Here is a 12,493-nt window from a genome sequence, read left to right on the forward strand (position 1 = left end):
TGACACTGTTCAAACCTGCAAGCTGCCAAATGCATCCGCAGCGCGATCTGTTGGACCTTAATGCACTGGTAATGCCTCCCTACAGGCCCAGAATTTACATCCCACTGTTTACAAGCCTGTTTATCTCATCTCTAGCCAAGTGAATTAACAGAAAAACACAGGCGTAAAGACACAACACAACCACAACGCATAGAGCACCCAAAAAGGAAGAAAGCATCTGTAACTAAACAATTAAATAGACATGCATCAAATTTTAAGTGGTGGCTGGCTTGACCATGTTTTCACATGCATGTCTGCAGTTTTACCTCTGCACATTTCTTGTCGACATCCATTGTTGTGTACTTGTGTTGTGGTTGTGTCTCCGTTGTGTGGATTTTCCAGTTGTGTTTTCCATTAATCGGTTAAGACGTCTCTGCGAGTGTAATTTTTCAACAAAACAGGCCTCAAACTTTATGAATGCTTTGAATGGATTCATTTTGTTGTTTTTCTTACTTCCTAAGTGGGACATTGTGTCTTCAGCACCTTTTGTGAGTGTATCTGAGGAAATAAAGTATTTCCGATAGATGGACAACGAGTAGGTACAGGTGATTATTCAAGTAAGAGAAGAAGAGGCAGCAGTGACATGATGTCAGAGTCCTGTGATTCAGTCAAGGGCTGGAACGTGAGTGAAAAGCTGTTGATGATGATGTTTCTCTTTGCTTCTCTCTCTACACTGCTCAGTGTAATTTGGTACATTATGCTATGACTGATTCATAATAAGACATAATTGCGACGTCTTTTCTCTGGAGCTCTTTACGAGCTCTGCGATGGATCAGGTCCTCTTATTAAAAGGGAGCTGTAATAAAGGCACGTGGACCAAAGATAAGTTATTTGGATTGAAAAAGAAAACTCACCAAAGGGAAATGTTCCAACTTAATTTCAGCTCTCAACATGTTTACACAGAGATGCGATGAATTTATTAATGAAAACAGCCTCTCCCTGACTCACCATCCAGAGCAATCTGTCCACATCTCATTTTTTCTTAATGGTGCGACATCCTTGATGCTGCGACAACCTTCCTCTGAAGCGAATGACGAGTGACATTTGAAAATGTAGGATCTGGACACAGCTTGTGCCTGTGAGTGCTGCCACCTCATGCACAACACAGATGAACCGCGAGCTTCAGAGTGTGAAACCAGTCAGCCCTGAATCACTGTGTTCATAATCTTACATAAGACAAGGACTACCCCGACAGCTCCGTCTCTGACCGGCTGGAGAGGGATGGCCTGGGCAGGATCTTTAACCACAAGGCAACCCGTGGCGGCTCATTGACACGTGGATGGAAAAACAGAGGAAGGATGGAAGGAAGGGCCTCCAATTACACACAAACAAAAACACTCACACACACACAATTATAGAGTGGACACTGAAGCAGATGTTCAGATGGAAAAATGTAACATTGATTGCTAGAGAAGCTCATAGTGCATGTTTAGACAGAAAACCTTCAAATGAGATTGTGTTCAAATGTGAACATGTCTGTAAAAACAATCTTTAAATCCAGTGTTTTAAATGCAGTCATAAGACTTTACAAATCAAAATGCAAATGCATTTCTAATAAGTTGCATGAATGTGTTGTGTTGATGTGCTGAATATATGTGGCTGTATAATCATTTGTGCAACATGTCTCATCTCAATAGGAAAAAAATCACAATGATCTCACCCAAGGCTTAGTGAATCTTGACAGTGCAGAAGAATAGAAAATAAATTAGCTTTTGTACATAGCCAGTCTATTTTAATCCGACACAGTGTTCTAAATTACCTTGCAAGATTATGATGATATTAGCGGAGAATAGAAACTTGGTATTTATGGCCAGATAAGCACAAAGACGAAGGAAGCTGTGTAGTACAGTGGGCTCCATCTGTGGAGTGAACTACCCAGAATTCACTCTGCTCTTTCTCTTGTTCTTTCCTGTGTATGGAAGCAGGTCTGACCCACAGGAGGAGGGGAGGCATGATCTGTAGTCCATCTTGGCTTGAAGTGGATGCCATCCTGGATGAAGATTCAGCGCCCACACCGCCCACATGCACACCAGCTGCTGAGGCTGCACTGTCACAGGCTGCATGCGTGGATGTGTGTGTACTGGATCGCTCTGTGGGCTGCAGACTGTACTGCCTTCAGAGAGGTAAAAGCCATGGCCTTAAAGGAAATAAAATAGCGATTTCTTTTACACATGATTTGCACTCATGCTGTTACCAGGCTGCAGGATGTTACTTTTTTGTTCAAGGTTTTAGCATGGGATTAGCAGCCTGACGAGTTTTCCTGGAGGTGCATCTCCCTGCAGTCAGTCACCCTCTCCCCCTCAAGCTACATGAGCACTGAGGGCCTGAGAGGGGCTCCTCCATCTTCTCAGGGATGCAAATTTTATCTTCCTGCATGTGTCAAGGATATGATGCTTCCATTAGAAGTGAAAAAAATAACTTTCTCTCTCTCTCTCTCCTTCTCTCTCTGTCTCTCTCTCTCTATCTCTCTCTCGCACACACTAAGGACACAGACACACAAACACACACTTGAATTCCAATCCTGTCATATTTCCCGGACAGGTTTGGGACCATCAGGTCTGCACTGCAGGAATACGCTGATACACCTGCACACATGCACCTGGCATCTGTCTCACTGCGACAGAATCCTATCAAAACCCTGACTGTGCCCTTATGTAATCATAAGGATTCCTGGTTTGAGCTGCAAATGGCTGCACAGTAGATCTATATGGTCCACTCATCTCTGCACTGTCGAGATGAAGTGGAACATGCTTGAATTTCATTACATGAGTTTTATTTGTCATGTCAGGCAATTAAACACGAATTGAATATTCCAATCAAAGGAAAACATTATTCACCCAGAAAAATGGTCAAACTGTAAAGTGAAGAAGCTACGGCTTGCAGCTAATAGCTTAGCTTAGTACAAAGACTGGAAGCAGAAGGAAACTACTAGCATGGATGCAGATGATTTAAAATCAGCATCTCTGAAACTCACTAATTAATATTCCCATTGTTTATGATCTGCTGCATTTTTCATACAACTGTTAAAAGTATTTTTATTAAAAGAATAAAAAAGTTTGACCTGAAACCAACAATTCATGGACCACCATTTCACTTTTATCCTCACCAGACATGTTTTTGTCTGGTGGCTGGCTTCAGTATAGGTGAGAAACCCCGCCTCCATGTTTGCAGAAAACAAAAGTAAACGTTCACATCGCATAAAAGTTTCAATAAGATGGTTTTTGTCATTTCACATAGTTCTTATCACACTGGTTTTTGTGCAAGATTGTCTTTAATTAGATAGTTAATGCTATAAAATTGGGGTGAACCAACCATCATGATTGACAGCTGACATCTGATTGGTTGAGTGTTGTCCATCCTCAAATACAGTCTATGGTCCAACTCTGCTTAAAGATCAATCTACAGTGAAGGTTTGTCCAAACATAGTAATGATAAGATAAAAAGATGTGATGAATATACTGTCATGGAAATGTTGATATTATGAACCCAGCTGTCTTTCTATTCTTGAAGTCATGCCCCAAGTGGCTTTGTCAGTTAGTATGAAGTCCCACAATTTGCATCTGAGAATGCATCTATGTGAATGGGTTAATTCTAGTACAGGTAGCTTCTGGGTTGACCAAATCTAATCCCCACTTCTTTTTTTCCTTTTTCTTTTGTTTCTACTCCATGCGACAGCCACTGACAAGAGCAGTGGGAGTGTAGACTATGAGCAACACTGACACCCACTATGCCAGGCCAACATGCATTTTATGCCATGCACTTAAGGCAGGTGAGTCACCAAGTGCCTCTTTGCAAAGCAATAAGTCTAACCCATTACTCAGGGCTCCATTTACTGTATACTGAGTGTAGATCTAAGCAAGTAGAGAAAGAGCCACGTGAGCTAACATGAGTGGCAGAGCGTGTGTGGGAGAAAACAGATGGCGTGGGCCTCAGGGCCGTTTAAAAAGAAGTGCAGGAAGAGGAGAGATTTGTCACTAACTCACCTTTTGTATCCTGAGGTTTGACTGATGTGGTCTTCCTCTGCCACTAACATCGTGATAAGTCATGGTTACATTCAATAACTGATACATAGACTTGAGGTCAATCTGAAAATCTGAAAAAAATCTCTACTATTCATTACCAAGCTTTGATCGACTGAGCAGAGATCAGTCCAGACAATGCAGATATGGCTGCAAGATCAGGAAGATGCATAATATACATGTACAGCCCAAATAATACTTCTTACCCCACTCAGCTAGTTAACGATGATCTGTTAGTCTGCAGCTAAAACACTAGAGTTAGATCAAACTGAAACTCAAAACCAGCCAAGTGACAATGGCCTTAACTTGCAGTTGTCAACAATAGACTGTAGCCTATATAAAGATGGATGACACAACCTCACTTCCTCCTACTGTACAAAAATTATGCCAAAGATACGAAAGCTGCCATCTTGCGCCAATGACGTTAGCCAGAGTCTGTGGAGTGGGGATGGAGGCATGGCATCGAGGTTCCGCTGATAAATAACTAAAACCAAACTTTACTAAAGGAAAACAATGTGATGAGACCTACCTACAAATGAAAGAAACCATGTCAATGAATTATTTTTTATGACTTGTAGATTGACTTTTTTGTTTGGCCCATGTCCCAGTTGCTATCATGGAGGAGGTGGGACTTATGACCTGTACTGCAGCCAGCCACCAGAGGGTGATCAAAATGCTTTGGTTTCACTTTTAATGAAGGTGTCATGTCATCCGTCTTTATACATGATGTTGCCAATACAAGTCTGTTTACATCGCCGTTCCCTACCACAGACAACTCTGCCGCAACTCTTCATGGTTTCGACATCAAAACAACAACAAATTCAGACTTCACAATTTCATTTTGTGAAACCTACCGTTTGCTGCTGTATCTCCTGCATATCTGACCACGCAGGTGCGGCTGCAGTGTAACCCATCTCCGCACAATGTGACTGTCTAACAAATACATTTGTTATCCATTTGTACAATTTATTGTAGCTGTCAGAGTTGAACGTTGCCCGCAAGGCCACAAACAGGGCCTGTCAGACAGGAGATGGAGAGGGAGCTCGCTGGTCCTCCAGCTCTTCCACATCATTGTGCGGAAGGAATTTCCATCAGACCACACAGATTAAGGAGGGGGTACAGGTGGCTCATGGGAAACAGCACGAAGGCTCAACACGGTAAAAACGATTGATGATCCAAGTCCTCTTATTCAACAGGAAACCAGTCACATGTCTGATACATGGGACATTGCTGTGTGTTTTCAAATAAAAGTGGCGCAGGCTCGCTTTATCTTAGATTATTATGTTTGCAGAGGAGGTTATGTGTTCACCCCTGTCCGTTTGTTTGTAAGGATGTTAACAACAAAAACTACTCTACAAATGATTGTGATACTCAGTAAAAGGATGAGGTATGGGCGAGGAAATTAAACTGTTCATTTTTAGTGCTGATCCCGATCAAGGAGTGGATTCAGGATTTCTTTACACTTTCTTTAACATTGTGAAGTAGAATATGTATCAACATTTTCCTTGATTTCCCAGAGAATAATTCATGGATCTTGACGAGTGCTATTCTAGTTTTACGTATTTATACTTTGAATAACCTTAAACAGGTAATTTGACATTTATATGCACTGAGCAAGAAAGTAACTGGATGTGAGTATAGTTTTTTATTCAATCAGGTGACCTTTAACATAAAAAATATGTTTATGGCTACCTGATTAGTTTTGCAGTTGTTTGATACTTAAGCAAATATACTGACACATTAACCTGCTCATGGTTAGAGATACTATCGTCAAATGTCCCCAAAGTTGTTAGAATTCATGGAAAAATAAATGTCTTTATATTTCATGACAACTCATTCAACTGAGATATTTTCATCCAGACCAAGACAGTGGAGCGACTCTCTAACCATCGTTGCCATTCCGTTTCGGTGGCTAAAAACATTTGCCAAAATAAAGTTGTGAGATCAGCTGTGCAGTTTACAGATACGATTTGCTTTTCCTCTCTTTAAACAAGTAATTCGTTGTCATTATTTTTGGCAGAGCAATAGCACCCAAATTTCAGTCATTACCAAAAATCACACGAACCAGTCGCGGTGTAGGTGCTAATTCCCTGTTGTCCAAAATTGTCAGAGTCTGAGAACTGATATTAGGTCCCCCTAAATCCTGTTTACCATCTGGTTGTGGGAAGCCTGACTGAGCGGGGGTGATAATTTATGAGGCAAGAGGGAGCAAAGGCACTGAAGGGTCCGCCTCGCGGCCAATAGCATTTGAGTGGCAGCTCATGGCGTGCTGTCAGGGTCTTCAGCTGCAACCCTGTGACTCTGTGTAATTATCCTCCCTCGTCCAGCTCTGCCCAGCTGTATCTCAAGCCTGCCTCTGCTCTCTGTCCTCCAGTCAGGTGACAAAAAAGAAAAATATCACATTATCCTTTGGAAACACACACAGAGGACAACAGAAATCCGGCTTTAATTAAGGTGGCACATTTATTTAAAGATTCAACAGTTTGCCATGACATTTGTTCTCCTCTGTGGTGCAAACCACATCGACCTCGCATCTACCGCAGCGATGATACAAACACACCATGGTTACAGGGTGACAGCGGGACAGCTGCGGCCTCTTTCCTGGAACGGAAGGCTAATCCCCATTCCACCTAACAACTGCTGCGTATCAAATCAAAGGGCATTAGAGGGACTGAACGGACCCAGAGACACATGATTGTTATGATACAAATGCATCAACTCTGTGCTTTTGTCCCCGTAGGAGTCACAATCCTCCGCTGCTTAAACGACAGGTTACCTGTGCTAGAAACGCTGCATCACTGCAAGGACACAAAAGTTGGGCTGCATTCTGCGGGGATCCGATTTCTGATAAACTAGAACGTTTTAACGCCTTACACGAACATGATTAGTTTAATTCAGCCTCAGCTGCAGGTATTTTTCCTTGTCGCAAATGTGCTCACAGAATGGAAAACCAAGGTGGCCACGAGCTGCTTCTTGTTTTTTCCAGGCGATGGTTTAAACTGCGTCACTCTCAGGTGTGCTCAATTATCGGGGAATAAGATGAAGTAGTCCGCGGAGGATGAGGGCATGTTGAGTCATCGGTGAGAAAACGTATTTAGTAACAGTGAATGGACCTTGTTGATTCTGGTCCCAAATGAACTTCATTTCCTACCCAGGGCTCACACGCAAATTTTGTCCCAGGTGTGTGTTTTTTTTTTGTTTCTCAATGAACCTTGAGTGATTTGCTGATTGTGTGGCTCTGAAAGTGCATTTTCCCTGGTGGCTAATTAAAGCATTTCGGTCCGCGGATAACACCTCAGCCTGACACGAGCTTTAATTCCTAATCAGACATTCAAAGTGGCTCCTGGCCCGCAATGAATGGGAGATCAGGAATTTACCATGACCTATCTGCTTTATTGCATACATGTGTCCAATTAGCGGGTCTCATGCTACCGACTGGTTCACATTCTGAATATTTCATCCGCATCCCTGCTAAGTCCATTCTCCTCTGTCAGCAAGCGCCCGTAAGAGTGGTTTTATGTCAAGCGTGGAAACATGCTGATCATGATTTCTCTGGGCCTTTGATAATATACTTCCATTACTGTAATCAATAACTAAGTACTCTTACAAATCAATTGTCACTCCTGGATGTGAAGTAATGAATGCAAATGACTCAGGCCACACAGTCTAAGCAGGGAGGTAATATTCATCATATAATTACCCAGCTCACCATGAGCTAAAAATAATGATTAGATAAAGTCATATATAGCTCAGAGACAGCCACACCAGATTTTAGAACCTGGACTCTATGAACTTACAGATAACCAGCAGAAAATGTCACCTACATAGAGATAACCAGCAGTGTAGCCTGAAGTCTTGGGGCCAACACTCTAACTTCCTGCCTGCCTGTGAGCATGTAGGCTGTTTGTGGATAAACCATCCTCAAAGTGGCACTTTAAAAACATACATTGATAAATTAAAGGACCTCATGCTCCCTGGGATGATAATTAGAAAAGTAAGTAGTCATTTCCTCTATTGACCACTGGAAGTGACTTTCTATATATTATAATCATTTAAATATAATCGTTCATATCCATTGATGTGCATATATATATAAATTGGCAGAGGATTTACATTAGAGGACACAACACCTGTGGATCCAGTCATTGGGATGCTAAATCCAGAGCGATGTTGTGATATACCCCACGTAATAAAAAGATCGCATTGGTCTGATTCTATAATAAAAAAGAAATGTCTGAATTACGAGATCAGCTTCCGCCCAGTGACCGGCGGAAGGTGAAAGTGTCTGTCTGCCGATGAATTTCCCCCATGTTTAATTGGGTGAACGGCTGCCGCTGCTGTATAAGGACCTGCTGAGGGTTTGATGAAGCCAGTTGGTGAACAGTGAGGAAGGAGGAACCCTGGTAATGTTTGTCTCACCTCTGCCGTGTTCGCTCCGTTCTGGTCCTGCTGAGATTTATATTAGCAATTAAAATGAAATTCTGGTCTTGTGGAGGAGAAACAGCTGCGTGAAAGGGCATTTCACACACAAGCCTCGACGAGAGAGCATTTTAAATTCGTAGCTTTCGACATTTAAAGTCGGTAAATTTAGTAAATATCAAAAGTCTGTAAGTAAATTTAACCTGGAAAAACATTTTTTTGAATGCGTCACTGTGCCCAGTCTATTTTTGTCCAAAGCTTCTGCAGTTTTTCCAATAACTGGATTAAAAAACCTGATTATAACCTTGACTCACAAATTTCACCAGAAATAATCCACAATAAACCAAAGTCGACCCCATGAAAACTTGACTGAGAACCAACTTGTTCAAGAAAAACTGGACGTCCAAAAGCAATATCCTGCCAAATGATAAAACCCTGTCCACTTATCTTTGTCTTTTTTTAGTTTGCAGCTCTTTAAATTTGGGTTACTAGGGATTTGACCTTTTATGTGGACTGCTCAAAGCCTGACAAATGCATTTGAACAAAATAACATTTTCATTGAGTACAAAGCAACTGAGGTCAACATATACTGTAGATACATAGACTGATTTATAGATAAACACAGACTGCTTTAAGATTTTTATTGTAATTGAAACACATCGCTGGAGAGCGATAAGTAAAACTAGTATATTTACATTTTCTGCTTTGATTAATTGACAGTTGTAATTCGCTCTGTAAGTATTAAGTTTGTTTCTTGTTTTTAAAACTGCAGAAGTGTCTGTTGAGACAAAGACAAATGCATGACACAGGTGGTCTCTAGACAGCTCTAAATCACAATATTCCATGTAAACAGTTGAGCACCTATTTTCTAGCTTGGCCTTCACAGTAGAATGTATATAAAGATGGACGACAGACTTTACCAGGGTCTTTGCCGCAAGTTGGCGGTGCTCGTATCTGGGCTATTTGGGCTTCGTTTCTGGATAGCGAGAGGAGCTGGAGACATGTCGACCATCCATGTATTTACAGTCTACCTGGAAAGTTTAGATGCATAAGCACATTTCAAAACAACCTCAGTGGTAATTCCCGCAACAGTAGGTGTATCCAGGACAACATTATTTCCATGATGACACACAGACACACAAGGGGAAAATAACATGAGCCCTGACACTGGGGCAGGCGTTGTCACAGGATATATGTATATCCTCCAATACAACGTTACATATGTAAAGAGGGGCAGTGGATCATCACATGAGCAGTTGACGTTTGTTTACTTTTGACCCCAGCAAGTAGCAGATAATGGTACTGATATCCTCATAGACGCAGACAGCAGTCTATGAATCTAAATGGTTGCAGGGTCAGTGAGAGGACTGGACTTTTTAACAGAGAGCCGTCTCAACACAAGAATTGTTCATTTTTTCTTACTCAATTATTTAAAACAAATAAATGATCTGTCCTGATCTCAAAGCCTGGTCTTCTCCTCTTGTAAGTAGTACCATTATGCACAATTCATAGGTTTCACAAAATGCTGTATTCTCCTCTTCTAAATTTAAATTAAGGTTTTTTGGGGTGAAATAAAAATTTAAAAAAAGGCTTATAGTTAACCTGCCAGGCCTGACATGAAAAACACTCGCCATGTTTTTCTCCTTGAGTAATTATTCTGTTCAAATAGCATATTTTTCTCTCCAGGCAGGGAGTGCTTTAGCTGAATGGAGGCTGCCACTGCATAATGGTCCTCAGACGTTTGTTTCCTTGGCAACGTGGGGAGGGCATCTGGAGAGGGAGGTATAAAAACACTGGCAGCTCCTCTCCGAGTCTTACTCTGAGGTAAACGTACTCACTGTCAACACGGAGAGCCTCAGAGAACTTGCCGCACACTTTCTCAGCCCGTTCTTCACCTTCTCTCTCTGTGCGCTTTTGAAGGCTTGAGAATGATGCGACCAAAAGACTTACGACAGGGCTCTGGTACCAAGACCTTCCTGGATGCCATGCACGGTGGCAAAGTTCACCTTGCACGTTTTATCCTGGATGCCTTGGACGGACGCATCATCAACTCCAAGACAGAGAACAGCCGCACACCACTCATGTATGCCGTCTGCCTACAAGACCCTGGAACCAGGGCCAAGTTCACCCGGCTGCTGCTGGAAAAAGGTGCCGATGTCAACTGCCAGGATGAGGATGGTCGCACAGCCCTGAGCCATGCCTGCGAGGTGGGTTACCTGGACGTCGTCAAGCTCCTGGTGCAGTTCAACGCAGACCCGGACATCACAGATGCCTGGGGCAACAGCGCTCTCATGTATGCTGCCTTTGCTGGACACAGTCAGGTTCTGGAGTTCCTGGTCCGCGCTTTCAAAAGGATGGGACTGAGGCTGGACAGAACCAACAACGCCGGACATTCCGTAATTGAGGTGGCCAACTTCTTCGGACATAACCAGTGCATCCAGATTCTGAACTTTCCTTGCAGGAGAGGTGTAAGCACGGATGATCCACCCGCTGATGTGGGTACCATTGATGAGGGAGAGTGCCGGCAGCCCAACAAGCTCCCCAGACATGTTCTGGAGAGATTCTCCAAGCAGTTGAATAATGACGACCAACTGCCCGAGGTATTTCAGAGGCAGCTGAAGATTGGAGACAGCAGCGGGCTGTGGAACCGCTTCAAGTGTCCAAGGAGCCAATCGCAAGAAGAGAGCCTCCGGCACAGCTGGGCTCTGCCTCCTCAGCCAGATAAAAGCCGATCTGAGGAGGATCACAGCGTTCTCTTCACTGCCAAACAACTGCAAAACTGCCAACTAAGGGAGATAAGAGGGGCTAAAACACTGAACGAGCCAAGCCAGAAAGCTGTCAGCCAAGGAATCCCCAAGAAAACACCAGAGAGTCTTCCTCTCTGGGGGAAAGCTAAGTCGTTTAACCTGGACCTTGTGAGCAGTAGAAAGCAGTCCTATCAGGGTGATGTGTGTGACATGAGCCTGTCAGCCAGCAAATTAAAGAGAGCCTCGCTACAGGATGAGAGATGCCTGATAGACAAGACGCAATATCAAGGACACATCCGGGGTCTGACAAACAACGCTGACAAAACTGTCCCTGTGCCAAAACCTCTTTCAAACAGCAAGAGTCTGCCCGCGAGAGCACAGGAGGAGAATGTCAAATCACAGAAAGCAGAGGCTAATGACACATCCCTGCCGAGCAGGAAAGAGCAGCCGAAGAGGGGGAGCTTGGGGCCGAGCGGCAGAAACAACAAACTGCTCTTTGCCAGAGGAGAGATGGAGTCGGGGAAGATCCCCGGCCGCGCGCCCGGCTTCGTCGGCCTGGGGACCAGACTGTTGCGTCGATTCACGGCACCAGAGTTCATGAGGATGGTGATAGACTGCTCGTCTGGCTCGTCGAACGGCAGAGGGAGGATGTCCCGTTCAGAGACCTTCCCGCTCTCTCACACGCACCAGCAGGTCAACAGCCAGCCGAGCGTCGACAGCATCAGTGGAGTCAAGTGTGAGTTTGAAAGCTGCTCGTCTCAGTCCACCCTCGATTAGCCCCCGGACAGTGTCGAGCGGCAGAAACAGCCACTAGTGACATTTTAACAGCACTTAAATTTCTGATAATGCAGTCTGGTTGCTTTGGGGGTATATTCAAAGACAAATAACAACCCTTGGCTAATGTTGCAGTTTATTCGTTTTTTTTCCTGATATTTATTAATAAAGGAGCAAGAATTTTAAGCTTAATGTTGGGTTGCATACAGTTTTACTATTCTATCTGTAAAATCATATTTTGAATTATATCAGTCTGTGAGCTACTAAAAATAATTATTTTTGTTTTACATATATGAGATTTATATTGGAAGGAACCAACTGTATTTGATATTGTTTCTGTGTTTATAAGAAATATTGTACGTATTTTGCTTAAAGATATTCAGTGACTGTGCTCTGTATGATTCATGCTGAATACCCTAATAAATACTTTAAAAAATGCTCAATGTGCATTTATGCATGCATGTACGAGGAAATGCCGGATGAAGTGAATTGTCA

At 43.0% G+C, this 12,493-nt stretch overlaps 1 protein-coding gene across 1 annotated transcript; it reads left to right on the forward strand.

Moving 5' to 3' along the window:
* The first annotated feature begins 9,997 nt into the window (after window positions 1-9,997).
* Window positions 9,998-12,401, forward strand: LOC133962464 (inversin-A). Its single transcript, XM_062398080.1, has one exon. The coding sequence runs from the start codon at window positions 10,406-10,408 to the stop codon at window positions 11,999-12,001; it is 1,596 nt and encodes a 531-aa protein (XP_062254064.1). The 5' UTR covers window positions 9,998-10,405; the 3' UTR covers window positions 12,002-12,401.
* The last annotated feature ends 92 nt before the right edge of the window (window positions 12,402-12,493 follow it).

The sequence above is a fragment of the Platichthys flesus genome, chromosome 10, assembly GCF_949316205.1.
Source record: "Platichthys flesus chromosome 10, fPlaFle2.1, whole genome shotgun sequence".
NCBI lineage: Eukaryota > Metazoa > Chordata > Actinopteri > Pleuronectiformes > Pleuronectidae > Platichthys > Platichthys flesus.

Coding starts and splice junctions, on each gene's coding strand:
- LOC133962464 (XM_062398080.1), top strand. CDS start 10,406: ATGATGCGACCAAAAGACTTACGACAGGGCTCTGGTACCAAGACCTTC.